At 38.7% G+C, this 21378-nt stretch overlaps 1 protein-coding gene and 1 long non-coding RNA gene across 3 annotated transcripts in view; one reads left to right on the plus strand and one right to left on the minus strand.

Annotated features, from left to right (window-relative positions):
* Positions 1-21378, plus strand: part of RNLS (renalase, FAD dependent amine oxidase) — a 269436-nt gene that overhangs the window by 238047 nt on the left and 10011 nt on the right. Inside the window, exons 6-7 of one of the 2 annotated variants that reach the window (XM_084772255.1) lie at positions 4484-4659; positions 13984-14052. In XM_084772255.1, coding sequence (XP_084628381.1) covers positions 4484-4659; positions 13984-14010 — 203 coding nt within the window. In that variant the 3' untranslated portion in view covers positions 14011-14052. The remainder of the gene's footprint in view (positions 1-4483; positions 4660-13983; positions 14053-21378) is intronic. The other variant, XM_084772254.1, reaches the window with a different exon arrangement.
* LOC311592196 overlaps positions 4677-21378 on the minus strand; it is a 75917-nt gene continuing 59215 nt past the window's right edge. The window contains exon 4 of the long non-coding RNA XR_014777334.1: positions 4677-6560. This is a non-coding gene — a long non-coding RNA (uncharacterized lncRNA). The remainder of the gene's footprint in view (positions 6561-21378) is intronic.

A 21378-nucleotide genomic window follows, 5' to 3' on the forward strand; every position in this document is an offset into this window, starting at 1 on the left:
GATTGAAGGAGACTCCTGATGTCACCCATTTTGTCTCCACACGCACACCCACTCATGTTCACACCGCGCCCATGCTAACACATACCCTCACACCACACACACAAAAAGTAAAATATGTATAACAAAAAGATCATCTTTTTACGATTTTCAAAAGCAACCAATACTGAAAAACATCAAATATAAAGAAAAAAAATAAGATTTCAACACAAAAACAATTCTAGATACTTAAAAGTTTCAAAATATGTTATTAAAATGTTCAAATATCAGGAAACTAGTAGTGTAACATCAATACAAAGAAAAAAAACATTTCTAATGACAGGAGAAATTGGCAAATATACCATTACACATTTCTCTCATAGATTGGTCAAGCAGTCAATTGTTGTCAGAATTTAGTTGATGAGACTCTCGAAGTTAATGATATTATACTAATGTAAAATGTTAATTCAAAGGAGAAGACTTACGGGCAAACCACTTGTGGTACAAGCATAAGGACTGCTTTTGGATGCCTAAGACCTCCTTAAAATCTGAGTGCTGTGGCACATGCCTGTAGTCCCATCACTGACAAGATGGGAGACAGAGACAGGAAGGTGAAGGCAGGTAACACATACAGTGTTTTATGAGAAGAAAAGGAGTTACAGTCATCTAGCGGATGGCAGGACTTCTAAAAATCAAGAAGGCAGATACTGCTTATGAGATAAAAACCTTACTTAGAGCGAGACTTGGATCACTGAACTCCAGTGCGGTGGTTGAGACTGTCGTTTTCTTTGAACAAGACACTAGCAGCTACCCTTACAACTCTGACAGGGGGTTTGCTAAACAGACCCAGGCTCCTTACCAGATTCACAACTTGAATTGTGTCATTGTGGGTCACGGGTGGCAAGCAGCCTTCAGTCCTGGGCAAGCTAAGTCCTGCTGAAGGTGGCAACCTTGAAATTCCGTGACACAGTTGTATACAGGGAGGGTTTTTGGTTGTTTTTCCTGCCTTCCTGGCTGGCACTGATCTCTGTCTTTTTCTCATGTGTTTTTATAAATATCCAGACACTCAAATCTCCTAACCCTCATTCAATTAAAACCCTTCTAAACAGGAAATTGGAGGCACTCTCACTCACCAGTGCTCCTAGGTACCTTTAGAAGCATCGGGAGACTTAACCCAGAGATCACTTTGTTCAAACTCTCTGTAACAGTAGCCTACTACTGAAAAACTAAAGGTGTGGGTTGTTTGGTTTTTGTTGTTGTTGTTGGTGGTGGTGGTTGGTTGGTTGGTTGGTTGTTTTATCACTTTTGCAAGACAATTCTTTCTTTTGTGCAGAATTAGCAATTAGAATTATAAGCAGAACTACATTTTGCTATCAAAAAATATTTTTTCTCAGTTCTCTAGTATTATTCTTAGTCTTACCTATTGATATTGAATGCTTCTGTCTACCAAACCTTAAAAAAATAGAAAAAGAAAAAGAAGACGTCTGAAGACCAACAATCAAAATTGCCTTTTGACCGCACATGTTCATGTATGACCTCAGGGGCACAAACACATACATACACAAAAGGTAATTCAACATCTAAACAGTTATATTAAAAATCAGGTGTAGCATTTGAGAGGCTAAACAATACATGCGGCCACTTGACAGATTTTAATACATCATCTAGGTCACCTTTTCCCAAAACAATTTAGGACCAACTTTGCTTCTTTTGTTAACTTTTTAGTTTAATTAATAAAATAAAGGTCTCATCATGATAGTGTCATAGACATACATACACACACACATATGTATGTATGTATTTATGTATGTATATATGTATGTGTGTATGTATGTATATATGTATGTATATATGTATGTATGTATGTATGTATGTATGTATGCCATGTCATTGCTTTCCCCTGTCCTTTCTCCTCCATTCTTGCTAGTCCTTTCTCTTACCCCCATGAAACTCCTTTTATGCATTCTAGTAACTTATACATATATGTGTGTATACTCATGTCTACCATCTGCATAAAAAGAAAACATGCAATATTTTGTCATTTCCTCCAGTGCCATCTCTTGTCTCCTCTTTAACCCTAAACCCTAATAACATATTTGTGACTTTTTTTTTAACTTTTCTGTTTCCAAATCTTGGTTGTGTTTAAACTCTAGTTGACTCTTCGTATTTTCTTTTTCACTTTAGCTTCGCAAAGGGGCTTTTAGTTTTGAGGTTGGAGTCATTTTCTCTTAAACTTCTTCTTTACTCTAAATTTTAATATGAATTCTCAAATTTTGTTCAATTCCAGGAATAAAAAGCAATCAGGTTGTTCTCTGTTTCTCATGATTATGCAAGAGCCATTTCAGTTCAGTCTTAGGACTCCTCTTTGTACTGCTGTCTTAGGAGGAGATGGCTATTGTAACTGGGCGATACTTGTCAGGCACCATTGCTAGTCTTAGTGACTGGAAAAGAGTGCCTCCTGATGCTCAGAACATATCTAGCATCCATGTCCCTTTAAAGCCTGCCAGTGATGGCAAGCAGAGCTCTAGCCTCCTGCTTCACAGAACTGATGAGGTAACTTTCTGTCTCTAGGAGGATCTGGTACCACATATAGATGGAGGATGACATTGCACCCCTTCACTGTGACGGACAGATAATAAATTTATTAACTGACACATAAATAATGCCTGCCATCATAGGTACTTTTCCTGTTGCTGTGATAAAACACCCTAGCAAATGATCTCAAGTGAGGAAGGGGTGATCTTGACTCACAGTTCCGGGCGCAGTCCATCATGGTGGGAGACTCTGGGCGGCAGGACTGTAAGCAGCTGGCCACGTTGCATCTGCAGCAGGAAGCAAAGAACAGTGACTAGAGGTTCGCAGCTGGCTTCCATCACACCGCAAGGCAGCAGGATGCAGAGGATGTCTCGCTGTGCAAGCATTCCCTGAAAGGACTGGCAGTTTCGCACCAATGCATCTTTGTCCAGTGCCAGTGAAGTGTGCACTCACAGGTTAGAGACTCAGCATCCCAGGGATGTTGCCTCTGTGCCTTAGCTAGGATGTTCCTCTCATGGTGAGGTGAGCAGTGGACAACCTGATTCACCATGACATTTCGGGCACAGTGTTTCCATTCCTATCCCAACTTCATACGTGTGATACAAGTGAGGGTATGTGCAGACACTGACTGTGCTCTCAAAGGCTTGTAGCATTTTGAGACTATGCCGTTGTGTTTATTTTTAAAATTCATAAACCAGGCTTCCTTGAGCTAAGTACAATAGTTCTTTCATTAAAAATAACTCATAGCTTTAATTTGAGCAACACCTAGGAGTGTTGTCCTTTTAGCTGATTTATTAATTCTCTTCATCCTGAATTTAGTTCTAGAAAGCATCTACTTTATATCTTATTTGAGCTATATTATAAGCCTAGGTAGGTACAAGCTTATTGTGATTTTTTTTAAATCTCTAAAATGTAGAGAGGCTAACTGGGAATATGCTAATGCCATCCAATATTTAATTTTGTATGTAGAATTGAATCAATATACCTCATATAGTATGACATTTTATAATACAAAATTAGAAACATTTTAGATTTAAGCTGCCAACTCATCAGTGCCTTGCTATATACATGACTATATTCTTTATAGCTTTCTCTTCAATATTATTTAAACCAAATATATTTTCATGTTTTTCCAAGGTTGTATTTCCTAATGGCTTAGTTGCCTAAATGCCTTCCACATCATACTTTATTGATTTCTTTATGTTCTTCCAAATAATGAAAGACACAACCTGGCACTCATTTTTTGTAATCATGAAAAAACAGAAAAAAATAAATTCAGTGACAAATAAAAATGAGGAGTTGCAGATAGAACATACTTTTATTTCTGTTGTCAACTGAAAGATAAAGAAGTCTAGAGGCACACTATACTGTTGCCACTTAGGAGGGTGAAGGAGATGATCTCAAGTTTAAGGCTATCTTGGGCTACATAACAAGACTTATCTCACATAAACACAAAAGACATAAGAAATAGTATTAGAGGAATATTCTGATTTCAACAAGATAATTTTTCCAAGGTGCTAAGCATAGTGTAGAATTGTTATAGTTGTAGTAAAATATTTTGCAACCTTTCTAACATAAATATCTTTCTGAACATCTATTTAATTCTCAGAACTTAACAAAACAGGATAAATATATATAATATTAAAGGCTTACAACTTAATAATAAGAGAAATACTAAGAAATTTAACTGTACCCAGGACAATAGTTATTAAGGGTCCTTATTGTCCCTTTCAGTTCCTTAACAAGAACACATGACTTGTTCCTCTAAAGCACATTTTCAGCCACCTTCCTCTCCAGGAGAGCTGAAGCTGGCTCAGAAACAGCCTAAGGTACATCGGAGACATTAGTCTCTGTTTTTCCTCCATTACTGCCTGATTACTATGATCACTCTTGAGCTTTGGATTTCAGCTCTGGGCTATGTTCCTGGGTTCCCCACTTTAAGATGTAGCTTCCTGTTCCTCTCACACTGCAGAGTCATCGAAATTCGGTCCATCCCTGGTGATCCACACCACCGTCCCATTTGGAATTACACACTTGGAGCACAGTGAGGAGGATGTGCAGGACTTAATCACCCAGCAACTGGAAAACATTCTGCCAGGTTTGCCTCAGCCAGTGGCTACCAAATGCCAGAAGTGGAGATATTCACAGGTAACCAGAGGACATAGTGGCAAAACATAGCATCTTCTGAGTCGGCTGGTAGCACTGACATCACTGTACCCTCTGCTGTTCTCTAGAAGAAATGAGTGATGGAATCTTTGAAACTCATATGGGCTCGTCCCACGCATGTGTAATTTCTATAGGTGTCATTGTCATGCTATTCCTCAATGAGATGTTCATGTCACTTTTACCAGTTTTGTCCACATCCCAACACAGCCTGAAATTCTGGGGCTTCTTACACAGGCAGGACAAGTGACATATCCAAGGGCAGCTGTTTCCCTCTGCGGCTGTATGGTAACCACTTCAACTGCCCGGAGCTTTGCAGTGTATCTCGTTAACACTGTGTGCGTATTTAGTTACCGTGGTTTTCTTTTTATTGAGTTTCTACTTCAGTTTGAGTGGTGACAGCAGAGGTCTTTCGTGAGTAACTCTAGAACACTGAGCTGAGCTGCCTTCCCGGGGAAGATAACCCTGCTTATGGTTCTCCCAGGCTACTTTAAAGCTCTTAATACAGAGCAAATCTTGACCTAAACACACACACACACACTTTTACTAGAGTTGGAATCCTGTTCATGGAAACATCTCTGGATGTGTAAACTCAGTTGTGAAGTCACTTGGGGGTCAGCGAAGAAAAGGTCTGATAGAGTGAAGACGAAAAGCCCCAAAGACGGGAGTTTTCTCCCCTAAGGGTGCTGAGCCTATTGATTAACACATTTGTGAGCAGTATGGGTTATCCAAGCTGTAAAGCCTTCAGGAAAAGTGCTGTTATGGGAAATCTCAGCAGATTCTTGTATGTTTTAAAGGGCTTTCCAAATCAGAGGAAATAGTAAATTACCCACTAAAATATTACAGCAGGTCTGTGTTTACCCATATCTTCTCAAGTTAAATTACACAGTGAACCTCTGGAGGAAATATTTACTTAAGCATGTCGTAGTCACTTTAAAAGACTTTGCTCTTTCCTTTTAAAAGCATTGAAAAATCTCAACAGCTAATGCCTCTAAATGATATTTGTCTCAATTTTACCTTGACTTGAAAAAGAAGTCAGGGAAAAGAATCTTGTTATAATTTGAAACTGGGTGTATCGTACATAAGTCATTTTGTCTATATAAAATACTCCTTTAAAAGAACTGTAGATGGTGAAGTTTGTGTATGTGCTTTTGTCATAAACAATTTACTAATAGACTAAAAAATAGTTTTTAAATGTACTCATTTTTTCAATTTTATATAGTATAAAATTAGCCTAGCTGCAATCATAAAACAACCTATTCAAAGTTGTACAATATCACAAATTGTCATCAAAGGATTATGTTGAACCCAGTGTATATCCAAACTCTAGCAATGGTTTCGTTGCTATGTGGATGTTGAAATCATTTCATTGCATTTATAACTCTGTAGACAGAGTCGCTACATTGGCTGCAAAGCCTGAAAGGAGACAGGCTTTAAGGCCTGTGTTGCCTACTGTTTGCATACTTCTCTAGGGTCATGAACGCCAGTCTACGAAGAATAACATGGTCATTTGTGGTAAACCTTGAACCTATCTATCTACAGTAGAAAAAGGAATGGCCAATGAAGGTAAAGCAATGTAAGACACTTTACCTGCTTTCAGCTAATCTTCTCAAACAGTGCTTTGCAAAGGTCCATCTGAACCTTTGGAATTTGGTGGAGAAGTGTGCGCTCTAGGATTTGCCATCTTGGTACAAGTGGCCTTGTGAACGTGGCTACAATACAGCTTTAGACTGATAAGAAGAATAATGTGAACGAAAGCCACAAAAGACAGAGAAGCAGAGGCAGTGCTCCATCTAGACCAGGGCCCACCCTGGCTTCCTTTTCTTTGTCTCTCCTCTCTTCTCTTCTTTCTGTTCTTCACACACCATCTCATTCCTCTTCTTTCTCTGAAAAACAAAAAGTTAGAGCCCTGCACACCTTTATATTATGAAAGATTTGATAGAAGATAGAGCTAGAATCTCTGCCCCAAACATCAATACTTTCTCTCCATTAGTTTCTTTTCTTCCTCTTCTTTCATGGCACTGTAACTGCGTCTTGACACTAAGTGCTAAACAGAGGTGGAGCAGATGGGTTCAAAGCTCTGCAACTCAAAGGCATGGTCGTACTTAATGTCAAAAGTAGATGACTAGCCCAAATGCAAAAGCATATAGCGTGGAATTCTAGTAAGGGACAGAGCGTTGTAACTCCCACTAATGACTGGTGAAGTCCAAACAAGTAGAGGCATAAGTAGGCAGCTTAGTAGGGTGTTGTTGTTGTTGTGGTGGTGGTTGTGGTTGTTGTTGTTGTTGTTGTTGTTGTTGTTGTTGTTGTTGTTGTTAGAAAACTAGAATGAAAGGAGAGAAGACTGGCAAGGCTAGCAAAGATTTTTACGGCGCTGAAAATATTTTGACTCTATAATAGTGAATTACATTATACATCTGTCCTAATCCATAGGATTTACAACATTAAAAATGAATCCTAATATAAGTTATAGACTTGAGGTGTTTTGTTTTCCTTGCTGCTCTGACAAAATACCAATATAAAAGCAGCCTAAGTAAATAACAGCAATGTGGGGAATGGGATTATGTTTTAGGGGATTATGGTCCATCATGGCACGGTAGGTATGGCTACAGGATCGTAAGGCAAGTAGTCAAATTGTTCCTGAAGTTAGGAAGCACAAAAAGAGATGAAAAATGATGCTCAGACCAGTGTCTCCTTACCCCCTGCTATACAGCCTAGAACCTCAGCCCCTGTAAAAGGTCTACCCACATTTAAGATGTGTCTCCTCTGCTCAATTATACCTCTCTGGTAAAACCTCCATAGGCATACCCAAAGACACATCTCTTAGGCAATTCTAAATCAAGACAATGGAAGATTAACAATAATAATAGGGAGATAGGATGTGTCAACTTAGATTCATCAATTTTATTAACTCATGGATTTGAAAGCTAAAAGTCCAAGCAGCATGGCACTGGCACCAGTGACAGCCCCACTGGCTAGGTCACCTCATGGTGCCTTACAGTAGCAAGGGTAGGGCAAGCATGACAAATTGCATGGTGAACCACGAAGCCAGAGTTGGAAGAGCTGTGCTATGACAACTGACTCTTAAGAAGCAGTCCAGAGTCTGATAACTACAACTATCCCCAACAACCAAGGCAGTTCCCACTGGGCTCCATCTTTCAACATCTAGCTGCTGCTACACAGAGAACCTAGCTCCCAGCAACATGAACCCTTGGAAGACATCCACAAACCATGTCCACTCCATCACGTTTACTTTAAGAAGTGCTCATAAGAATATGCAAATAGACCCGTATTTATCACCCTGCACAAAACCAAAGTCCAAGTGGATTAAAGATCTCAACATAAAACCAGACACACTAAATCTGTTAGAAGATAAAGTGGGGAAAAGCCTTGAGCTTATTGGCACAGGAGACAACTTCCTGAACAAAATGCCAACAGCCCAGGCTCTAAGATCAACAATTAATAAATGGGACCTCATGAAACTGAAAGACAAAGGACACTGTCAACAGAACAAAATGACAGCCTACAGACTGGGAAATGATTTTCACCAACCCTACATCTGACAAAGGGCTAATATCCAAAATATATAAAGAACTCAAGAAATTAAATACCTCCAAACCAAATAAGCCAATTAAAAAATGAGGCTCAGAATTAAACAGAGAATTCTCAACAGAGAAATATCAAATGGCCAAAAAACACTTAAAGAAATGCTCAGTGTCCTTAGTCATCAAGGAAATGCAAATCAAAACGACTCTGAGATTCCATCTTACACCCATCAGAATGGCTAAGATAAAAAGCTCAAGTGACAGCACATGCTGGCAAGGATGTGGAGAAAAGGGAACACTCCTCTATTGCTAGTGGGAGTGCAAACTTGTACAATCACTTTGGAAATCAATCTGGCGCTGTCTCAGAAAACTGGGACTAGTTCTACCTCATGACCCAGCTATAGCACCACTCCTGGGCATACAATCAAAAGATGCTCCACCATCCAACAAGGACATTTGCTCAACTATGTTCATAGCAGCCTTATTTGTAATACCCAGAATTGGGAAACAACCTAGATGTCCCTCAACTGAAAAATGAATAAAGAAACTGATATATTTACACAATGGAGTACTACTCAGCTATTAATAAAACAGGAAAATTAAGTAACTTCCTTACCCTCCCATGGGTGGCACGGTGGGCTGTAGGTTCATCTAGTGAGTATTCTTCCCTTCTGAGCAACTAACATTCACAGATTCAAAAGATTAGGATGTGAGCATCTTTGGTAAGGGCTTTGTCTCTGTCCATCACATCCTCTGTCCTCTGAGTCCCTTGCAGATCGATCCCTCTACGATCCCACATAAAACCTCAAGGGAAAGCATCAACACTTTAATGCTCCAACTACTATCTTAAAGAAATTGGGGGTTATTTGTATTTGGAGCACAGTTTCTCATTTTTCTGTTGTTCTCCATGCCCGGTGCCATCTCCTGCGTATCCACAAAGGCAGGAAGAGGGTGAACTTGTCACCCGCCTATGCCCCAAGGAATGCCTACAATGTCACCAGTTTCTGCTCTGAAACCATAGAGACTAATATCTGCTGAGGGCTCTAAGACTCTAAATTGAATTTTGTCTTAAACAACATAGTGGTACATTTTTGTGGGTGCTGCAAATGGAGGGAAAAATGTGTGTGAACAACTTGGCAGCTGCATCTATGCTTCTCATTGAGGGTTTGGATAAAATTCCTCAATTGTTGGGCCTGAGTCTGACTTAAGAAAGCAGTAGCAGATTTTTTTTAAATGGTTCTCAGTTCTTCCATTTTAGAACCATTTCCTCTCCATAATCTAAATGTTTATCCAGTTAATGTAATTTGGTCCATATAGCATTTCAATAAGGATTGTGGAACAAGTTGGTTCTTCCAATTGACACACTGACAATGGCTTTCCACATAACCTGACACAAGACATGCAGTAATATGGCTGACCCTGCTGTTCACAGTGGTCCTCTGCCTTCCATTGTTTCAGGGTGTGCCTTGGAGACTCCCCAAGCTATTGCTGCTAACTGATCGGTGTTGAGTTGTAACTATAATTTTCTCCATCTTGCCTTGCTTTAAAAAAATATATATTAGTGGCTTTTCCTGCCATTTTTCTTTGGGCACTCACAAGTTGAGTAATAGTAGCAGTGATAGTAGTGGTATTTTGGTTTTTCACGACAAGATTTCTCTGTACAGACCTGACTGTCTTGGAACTCACTCTGTAGACCAGGATGACTTCAAACTCTGAGATCTGCCTGCCTCTGCCTCCCAAGTGCTGAAATTAAAAGTGTGCACCACCACTTGTTTTTAAAAATCCTCAAGCACCAAAAAAATCAGGCGAAGAGTTTTAGAGCAGAGAAAGGTAGTTATTTTTCACACTAGCACCTTTGGCAAAATAAATGAATGAACTAGCCTGTTAAGTCTGCACAGTCAAATTAGTTCTCAGTAGAGCTGTCTTTAGTCACTTAGTTTCTTACTCAGAGGTGGCACCACCTCTGCACAGAAGAGAAAGTGACCACCAGCTCAAAGGGATGACTGACAGGATCGAGAAAACATCTTTTTCTAGCTATACATCTGACAGAGAGTTAATAGATATAATCTACAAGGAACCTCAAAATTAAACACCAATCAGCAAATGAGCAACTTAACTGAACAGACAGTTCTCCAAAAAAGAAATGCAGATGGCAGCTAATATTTGAAAAAGTGTCTTAACATCCTTAGCCATCAAGAAAACACAAATTAAAACTGCCTGGCAATTGCTTCACCCAAGTCAGCATGGCTGTCATTAAGGAAGCAAATGACAGGTCCTGGTGAGATTGTGGGGAAAGATGAACCACTATACACCGCTGGGGGTGGGGAGATGTAAACCGGTGTAGCCACTATGGAAGGCAGTGTGGAAGCTCCTGGAAAAAAGGAAAATGACAGAATACTACAGAAATACTCGCACAACCATGTTTACTGCTGCATTATTGATACTGCTAAAAAAAAAAAAAAGAGTGAGCATAGATGTCTATCAACAGTTGAATGAATAACAAAAATTTGACACATATACACATATACACCGTGTAATTTTGTTCAGTCATAAAGAGAAATCATGACATTCTTAGGAAAAGAAGGCAAAAGGCTAACATCATATGAAAGAAATTTAAAATAGCGGAGACAGTAACTTAACTCTGAATTATATACTACCAAGTGAAATCGCTGATACCAGGAATGGGTTACATCTTGTTGACTTGTTGGCAAAAGGAGTCCCATAGGTCACCCAAACATCACAAGTTACTGTCAATATAATTGATTATCTTTTACAACATGACAGGAAGACCATATTGCTGAATCCACCATCAAACTCCATCACTGAACACAAAAAATATTGAGCTGATGCCCAACTGGAACCTTCACCCATAATGAAGGCATTCATGGTACTGGAAGGTACTCAGCATGCTGTCAGAGGAGAAAGGTAATCATCAGTATCTCCCAGCCTTTGACCTACAATACTGACCTGCCTGCAAGATACACTGGAGCAATCGAGCCACAAATGTTACAACAGTAACCAAACATATGTTTTCATTGGATTTGAGGCCTATTCCATGAGATGAAAAGCACACTTAAATGAGATCAAGAACCTGAGACTAAGTAGGTGATAGGCCCTAAGGGAAAACCAACTACTACTATTCTTCTAAAAGAACATAAAATAAAACAGCTCCTAATGATATATTGCTATACACAGAGAGAATCAGTGCCTCATTCAACCCTCATCAGAGAAGTTTTTCTTATAGTCCATGGGAATTACCACAGAGACCCATAACTAGACAGTATGCATGAGTGAAAGACTTTGGAACACTAAGCCATAAATGGATTGATTGTCTGTTTCACACCTTTCTCCTCAAGGAGAAGAGGAGGCAGAAAGCTAGCAAGTGCCAGAGCAGATGGGTGGATGACTCCAAGAAGACATCTTCCAGACACTAAAGGATTGATGCACATATGAGCCCACGGAAACCATGGCTGTATGCGCAAGACCTGTACAAACTTCAGCCAGACAGAATCCCAGCATGGAAAAGGGAAAGTGGGCACAAAGACCCACCCCAATCAAGAGGAAGTTTACATTTGACTCCTGCTGGGGGAGGGAAAATAATTCTTATTCAGTCGAGTGACATGGATACCTCAACCATACTGAGGGCCTCATCTTCAAGAATAGTCGACCAACTCTTCCTGAAGCCCAGTAGTTGACAAATGGGCATCATGTTTTTATGTACTTTCTTTTTGCTATGGTTTGCCATTGTTTGAATTTTTAGTTTTTGTTTTGGGTTTCTGTTACTATCCTTGTTTGAGGAGTATTGTCTTTTTAATTTTGGGGGGAGAGAGAAAAAGAACATGAAGTTGGGTAAGATTAAAGAATCTGAGATTATTTGGAGAAGAAAGAGTATGATTAAAACCTCTTGTATGGGTATTTTAAATAATAATTTTTAAAATGTAATAAAATATATTGATACAATATGCTCAATATGTATAATGTTACTTGCATGTGTATGTCTTCAGGGATGACCATTTAGTGCTAAATAACAAACTGGAATTCTCTTACCTGACAAAAACTGTTTCTCCAGCTCTCAGAATTCCTTAGTTGCCTCTAGTTCCTTGTATAGCATTGATGCCTCATGAGCTTTACGTCATCCACATTAGCATGTCTATTGGTGTCATCCTTGTTCAGCTCATGTTTAAGCAAACATGTTTATTATGTAATAACAATTAGTGAAAATGAGACCATGAATTTGAAAAAGAGCAAAGAAAAGAGGGTAAATGAATGCTTTGGAGAGAAGAAAGGGAAGAGAGGGATGTGATGATTATAATCTCAAGAAATAAAACAAAAAAAATGTAAGTAACAGCAAAGCAATCACTGTTGCTATAATCTAACAGAAGTTTATCCTAGAATGGAAAAAAATAATTCAGAAAAAGAAAGAATCCAGACTTAGAAAGGCTATTATGTTTTGTCTCATATGTGGACTATGGATCTAACAGTATATGTGTGTCAGTGAGAGAGAAAGGTGGAGAGATTAGGAAGGAAACTGTGAAAGAAGAAAAGAACTTCAGTTATAGGCAGGAGAGAGGAAAAAAAGAAAAATATTAAAGGACACATGGTAGCAGAATACTCAGTATTTGAGGGAATTAAGGAAACAAGCAAAAGGTGGCAAATAAAATGAGGAAGGATAATGGGGAAGGAATTGTGTGGTTTCAGTGAGAATAGCCCCTAAGTTTATATGCTTGAAGCACATAGATAAATATGAAAATATATTATATCATTTCATATATATATTAAAATGACATAATGAATCCTATTACTTTGTATACAAGTAAAAAATTGTATATGCACATGACTACAAATGCTGTATACAGTTATGAGGTTTTATAAACAGCCTAAAATCTTCCTGAAACCAGTGTTAGGAACAACTACTGCAAATACACCACTATTATCTGCATAAATCAAGAGGTCTTCAAGACTTAGTCTTCAATATAACCTTGCAGTCAGAGAAATATAATCCAGCAATTAAAAGATGTTCTAAACAAGCCCGGACTTCACCAGTCTCTGGTAGAACCTTGAAGGACACATATAATCCAACGTGAGCAAAACCTTTAGAAGCATCCTTTCAGCTCTTGCAGATACCACTTGTCCTGGCTAGTTTTATGTCAGCTTGACACAAGCTAGAGTCATCAGAGAGGAGGGAGCTTCCGCTGAGAAAATGCTTCGATAAGACCGAGATATAGGCAAGCCTGTGGGGCACTTTATCGATTATGATTTACGTGGGTGGGCTCAGCCTATTTAGGAGGGACCACCCATGGGTAGATGGTCCTGGTTTCTGTAATGAAGCAGGCTGAGCAAGCCAGTAAACAGCATCCCCCACGGCCTCCTGCCTCCAAATTCCTGCCCTGCTTGAGTTCCAATCCCTGCTTCCTTCGATGATGGACTAAATTTGGAAGAGAAAGACAAATAACCATCTTCTCCCCAAATTGCTTTTTGGTCATGACATTTCGTCTCTGCAGTAGAAACTCTAACTAAGACATCACTTGTATAAGATCGCTTGGATTTCCTGTTGGTACCCTTGAGTAGGCTTTGTCTTCTTTTGTCTTTTCCTCACCCTTCATTCGCATTCCTTATTTTGACACCGTTCTTTTGTCTCCTCAGACAAGGAAGTATTTACCTGTTTCAATTTTTAAAAAAGAAAAACACTGTATTAGAAGAAGTACAGGGGAGAAAAAAAAAAAGGAAAATCTAAACTAATGCAATGCTAGAATTTTCCTTACAGATTTTCATTTGGAAAAGCCAAGGCTGAGTGCACAGAATTACATTTATCCTCTCATGAAGATAATTTCTGGTAGGTGATCACATCTAATTTCAAGACTATACTAGCAAAAAGCAATTGGTGTTGTGGGGATTTTTTTTCTTTCTCTTTCATATGCATTTTCTATTGTTATCTTCATTTTCTTCTTTTTAGTAGGTTAAAAATGCAAGGTGGTTTCATCTCATGAGGGCTGTTTTCCTTCAGAGTTGTAAGTTACCTTGACTAGCTACATCCACTTTTCAACTAGACTGGGTTTTTCGGTATGTCAGCTTTTCATGTTTACAACAATACCACACATAGTCAACTTATAAGGAGAAAAGGTTACCTTTTACAGCTGTGGAGAGTCCAGTGCAGGATTGCTTAGCTTTACTGTCTTGGATCCAGGGCAAACAGCATGTCATGATGGAAGTGTGTGTCGGAACATAAGCATTCAGTCGAGGAGAGCACAGTGAAAAAGGAGGAAGGTGCTGGGGACCCATAGCCCTCTTCAACAGCACATCTCTGGTCACCTAAGCACCTCCATCCTGAGGCTCGATCCTGGATCTTTGGAGGACATTTAAGATCCAATCTATCACACATTCCAAGCCTGTGAATGCTCAGCCTATCATCTGTTGGGTTAAGTCTCTGAAATTAGACATTGTGTTTGGTATTTTAGAAACAATAAAAAATGTCATTTGATCTTTTTAAATGAAGTAGATTGCCAACTTGCTAACTTTATTAAATTTTTAAGTGAAACTTATAACTAATCTTTACCCAGCTGTTTTAGAGTAACTCATATGCTAGTTCTGGAAGCAATTTAAATCTCTCTGCCCTGAAAGACACACTAGCTAGTGCACACCCCAGATGTGAATACGTGGCTTCCTAGTATAAGTGCTTTGAATGATAGCTGTCAGTTTTATTTATCAAAGCATAGTATGTGTTTCTCTTCATAATAAAATCACATTCTTTTAATTATCCTGTCACCTGTATTGTAACTTTTCTTCTACAATGTGTTTTATGATTACTGGATTCTTAATAATGTGTTACAATTATAATCTTGAAACTCCAAACTCAGTGACAGGTCCTTATCTGGGTTCTGTATGAGCCTTTCGGCAACAAGATTGCAACTCTAAACATCAGAGTCCTCATAGGTGAAAACAACATCTCAACCCACCCTGTAGAGCTATGGGTAGACTGAACATGGGGAACACCATGGAACGTATAGTGCAGACACTGCACAGAGCAACTTTTCCATCACCACTGACTTCAGGTAGTGAGGGCAGAAGGAGGTGCCACGGAGAGGCTTTGGAAATGGAGCCTTTACTACAGCTTCTTGATTGCCTCTCAGTACATCCCACTTCTCCTTTTATTTTTTAAAATCTTTTCTCTTTTGAGAATTTCTCTCTTCTCATTGCATATACATAAGTAGTTGCAAAATGGGATGTTTTAGAACTGACTTGGTGCCAGAGGCTTTGCCATTTAGCCCCAGCCTATAAGGGACTGTTGGACAGCATCTGACTAGGACATCGCAATAGACTGCTGTCATAATTAGCTTGTCTTTTTTTTTTTAAGCTTGAAAACTTCCCTGCTTTTTGGAACTCTCCTAAACTAACTAGTACATTTCTTGCTGTTTGTAATTTAACACATTTGCGACATGAATTAACATTACCTAATAGAAAATATTGCCACAAACCACTCTTGTGTATTCACCATAAGTTCATAGATTTTTTTTTTTTAGTGTATATTGGGAGAGATGGACTGTGGCATGATCCAATCTAGCAGCAACAGGAAGCCTGGCAAGTGTCATTTTTAAACATTCCATTGCATCGTCTTCCATGTAACTGGCCACTTACTTCAGTTCCTTAGGACAGAGTGTGCTGTGGTAACATTCTGAGAACTCTTACCCTTGATTTAGAAACACACAGTCACAGTTTAATTGAATTTTATACAGTTAAATATCTCTTTTCACAAAATTCCATAATGTATGAACTATTAAATGTTTGAACGCATGTACATTTAATGAAGTCATTTTTTTTCTCCGGCACTACTGGGACTCACCCTGCCATTTAGTCATCATCACACTTACTCAAAATAACTAAATTATTTTAAATGGTAGTACTTGATAGGAAATGTTTTAAATATCTAATGAGAAGAAAATGTCATATATTACATATATACATATTCATCTGAACCCAGTATTAATGCTGGATAGTGGATGCTATTACATGGGTATGGGCCTAGATTCTGAGACATCTCTCATCCTTTAGGGAGTTTCCATATAGTCAATCAGAAAGGGTGACCACTATGATATAGTCATGGTGAAATACAGTATGATGCAAAAGCTGTGGGAGAGTGCTGTCTGGAAGCACAGAGCAGACTGGAGAAAGAAACCATAAGAACGGCTTCTTGAAACATACCATTTTAGCTGAGTGTTAGAGGCCATGGTGGTAGCACAGGGTTCCAACAATTACACAGACATCTCCAGAGTTAAAGGTGCGCTCGAGGAAGAGTCAGTTGTTTTGTTTGGCAGGAAAGTCCGATGGGACGAGACTGTACAGAAATGCTTTATCCGGTGCTCTGGTTGGTTGTCCTGAGCTGTGTGGATGTTCAGCTCAGGTACAGTCTGTCCCTGTCCTCAGGCGAGGCTACTGCTATGCCACAGTGACCTACTGCCACAGTCAGAGTCTAAAGCAGAGGTCGCATTAAAGCCTTCCAACTCCTCATTTCACCTTTTCCTTACTATCATCATATGTTATAGGTCTTCTTCTACCATGATAGACCATGTCCAATACTTCTCTCTCTCTCTCTCTCTCTCTCTCTCTCTCTCTCTCTCTCTCTCTCTCTCTCTCTTCCATACCTTTCTCCTCCCTCCCCCCTCCATTCCTCTTCCCCTCTCTTCCCATTTTTTTAATCCCATACTTGATCTAACTCAACAGAGATCTGTTTGTAACTCACTCTGTTCTCTACCTGCTCTAAGAGGCTTATAGTCTTCCCTAGAAGTGGGCTAGGATTGGAGATCTTCAGGACCATTATAGTTAGGAAGTAAAACAAAACAAACAAATAAATAAACAACAGAAAAAAATGAAATTCAAATATATCTCTACTTAAAAACTAGTCCTTTTTTACCCTCTTTGACTTCCAGTGATTTTTGAGTTCTGATCATTAGCATTTATACTCTGTCTTTAGACAGTCCCTCATATACTGTTCCCATCTGATGCTAGCATCAGTCCTGATATCATGAAGTAAATATTATCTCTGCTTTAAATGAGGAAGCTCAGGTTCCTGATGCAGATTGTGCCTGTGGTGACGTAACCAGTGAGCAGTGAAACAGAAACTGGGGCACTTCACTTTAGGCTCAGAGCCCATGTTTCACATCCTCTCAAGGATGAGCCAAAAATGGACCAGAGACCTAAACATACAGCATTAAACTATAAAATCTCTTACTGAAAACATAGGGGAAAATATACATGACCCTGGGTTTCATAAGCTTTTGTAGATAGAATGGAAAAAGCACAAACCATTTAAAAAGAAATTAATAAATTGTATCTAATGAACATTAAAAACAACATATTTGAAAGGCACCATAATGAAAATTAAAAGACAACAGCAGAATAAAAGAAAATATTAGGAAATCACATATCTGATAAAAGATTAGTATCCCAAATGTATATGGAATCCTCACAAATCAATAATAATTTTAAAAAACACAAATGGTTCAGTTGCTTAAAAGTAGACAAAAGACTTGAAGAACACAACACTAACTAAGATATTCTCATTTAATCGTGGGGTCAAGAGAATTTTACAAAAGAATTATATACATTGTTGAAAAGAAGCAATGGCCTAAGCAAACCAAAAGATGCCAAAAGTGCCCTAAGAGGCACTACACACTACACAAAGTGATGCTTATATGCCCACTGCTTTCTCTGTCCAGATTCCAATTGCCAGTGCAGAAATGAAAAACCCAATTCAAGAGACTGGAAGGATGGTTCAGAGGTGAAGAGTGGGCGGTGCTTTTGCAGAGGACCCCAATCTGGTAGCACACAACCACTTGTAATTCCAACTTCAGGGGATCTAATGCCTCTGGACTCCACCAGCATTGTACTTACATGTGTGAAGCCACAGATTTATACACACACACACACACACACACACACACACACACACACACACACACACACACCTGAAAATGAAATAATATTATATTTAGAAAACTGATTCAAGATTTTTTTCATACACAATTCCAAGTGTTCCCTAAATAGCCCAAAGCAATCTTTTAAAAGAAGAGCTAAATTGGAAGACTCGCACTTTTCAGTTTCGAAACTACTACAAAGTTGTAGTTATCAGTTCAATGTGGGGCTGACATAAGGATGGGCGTGACTGACACAACACAAGGGAGAGTCCCAAAGCAAACCCACATGTGATCAGCTGATTTCTGACAATGTTCCAAAGTCCATTAAATGGAGAAAAAAGTAGCCTTACCAGCATGGCCACCAGAACAACTGCACCTCCATGGATGAGAGTGTGAAGCTGGCTTCTACTTCATACAGCATACCAAAGTCAACACAAAACAGAGAGCACAAACTACAACATAAAATTCCTAGAAAAAACACAGGGTAAGTCTTTATGGCCTTATATTTGGCAGTTGTTTTGTAGATAACACACACAGAGACACACACACATACACACTATATATATATATACATAATTTTAACTCCTTAAGAATTGAAACTAGCCTTTATACATTCAAGGATTATCAAGAGAGTGAAAAGGGACTAGAGAGATGGCTCATCAGATAAGAGCATAGATAGGTTGATCTTCCAGATGACCCTGGTTCAATTCCCTTCACCCTTGTGGCAGCTCATCACCATCCACGCTCCAGTTCTAGGGGCTCTGACACACTCTTCTGGCCTCTACACATACCAGGCACACACACAGTGCACACATGTGCGTGCAGGCAAAATACTCATAACATAAAACTGTAATAATCTGTAAAGGAAAATAAAAGAAAAAAGATAAACTGAGAGAAAAGGTTGCTGGGATTTGTATTGACATGATGCCAAAGAAATACTGATGGATACATGGGCAAGTAAATAGCAAGACAACAGTGAGATAAGCAATGAATTTACAACCATTGGTGCTATGAATTTATTAGCATACATTTATTATATAAAATAATGATTTTCATTGAGAATGGCTATAATTTTATTTTAATACAAACAATGCACAGTTGGGAGGATATGGAGAAGTTAAATGCTTGTACTTTTTTGGTAAGAAACATTCACTGGCTCAACTACTTAAAGAAACAAGCCCGGTGTGGTAGCACATGCTGGTAATCCCCAGCACTGGGAGAGGCAGAGGCAGGCAATCTCTGTGAGTTCAAGGCCAGCCTGGTCTACAAAGCCAGTCCATGATAGCCAAGGCTACACAGGGAAATCCTGTCTTGAGAAAAACAAAAACAAAACAAAAGCCGGATGTGTGGTACTTTAATAAATTAAACATAGATGTAAATTGTGACCATGTCCTTCTACTCAAAGTGAGTTGCAAACTCAAGAGTCAACTGAATGTATGCAGGTATTTTTGGCAGTCGTATTCAAAACAGCTAAACTTTAAATGATGGAATGTAGCATATCCATACACTGGAATATAGTTCAGACATACAAATTGACAAACTACTGATAGATCAACCTCATGGACAAACCCTAAAAGCATCATGATAAAGAGAAGAAACCAGTCAGAAAGTGTATATCTCAAATGGTTCTATTTAAGTGACATCCCCACTATGGAAGACCCAGACACCACATTGGGTCTATCAACCATTGTGGGGGAGGCCACATGTTCAGAAATAGCTGATCCACATAGAAATAGATTCCACAGGGTTTTTTGTGCATGTTTTTCTTTGGTTACAGTTTGGTGGGGTTTTTTTTTTCATTTTCGTTTGTTTATGTGTTGTTTTATTTTTTTCTTGGTTTGGGGTAGTTCGTTGTTGTTTCGGTTTTTGTTTGTTTTTTGAGAAAGAACGTGAAGTTGGATCAGTAGGGAGGGAAGAAGATCTGAAAGGGCTTTGAGTAGGGGAAGAATATAATCAAAACATATTTAAAATTGTTTTAAATAACAAAAATATAATTTTTAAATGTTAGTAAAAGGGTTTTAAAAAGGAGATAAGGACGTGGATTAGTGTTTCCCAATGGCTGTACCTGGGAGTGAGTTTTATGTTGTTTACCACATATAAAGAGGGATGATTAGAAGTAAGCACATGTGCACATGCATGTGTGCGCGCACACACACACACACACACACACACACACACAAAACACTAAAAATCATTGGCCATTAGGGGCCCACAACTTAAAACTTTATTAAAAGACTATTACTCACTGGAAAAAAATGCCTCATATTTAAATTTTTTGAGCACAGCAAATTCTGAAACAGATGTGAAGGAGCTGAAAACTGGGGTGTTGTTGCGTAAAGGCAAGATGTCACACCTTCCCTGAAAAATAAGTTGCACCTTCTTGTAAAGTTAAATATGTGCTTACCATGTATACCAAAGAATGCACTCTTAGAAATGAGCACACTCACACCAAAACCATTTTTCAATTACAATCCTAGCTTTATTAATAATTTCCCCAAACTAGAAATAACCCAAATATTCATTACCTAGAAGTAGGTAAAACATTATTGTTCATAGATAAATGAAAAGTTACTCAGTAATAAAAAAAAGTGAATTGCAGAAGCATTAATAGATGGATGGAGTCAGATTTGAAGTCTGCTTATATGACTTTCTAGTAAAGAAAACATATAGTGACAAATGATCACAGGGAGGGAATTAACTACAGAGGAGCATGAGAGAATGTAGGACAAAGACTGAAATTCTCCATACTATTCATAATGCCGGTTATGTGACTGTGGACATTTTTGAAAGTGTAAGATAGTCCATGTAACAAGAGTGTTTTTACTGTATTTAATTTTAACCTCTAGGCTGACTTTAAAACTACCTCTGATTTTTATGATCCACCATTGTCCCTCTTTAGAGCACAAAAGCCAGCCGTTTTATTTCATGGTATTAAAAGAAAATCATTGCAAGAACCCAAAGTCTTTTTTTTTTTTTAACCTTAATCTCACATCTTGGACAAAAACAAAAACAAAAATCTTCTGGGTCCATTCAGTATACAGGGAACCAGAAAGAAATGTCAAAGGCCAGACTTCACGGTCATCAGCAAGAGTGGGTGGGGAAGGGGAGAAGGATGTGGAAGGGTTGATTGAATGGAGAATTAACTGATCAAGTTAAATAAGACTGATGTGTCAGGATCAACAGTTTCCATTTTCTCTCTGGCTTCTCCACTGGAAGCATTTTTTTTTTTTTTTTTTTTTTTTTTGCCTATT

Source organism: Acomys minous (genome assembly GCF_964271855.1).
Source record: "Acomys minous genome assembly, chromosome: 2".
Lineage (NCBI taxonomy): Eukaryota > Metazoa > Chordata > Mammalia > Rodentia > Muridae > Acomys > Acomys minous.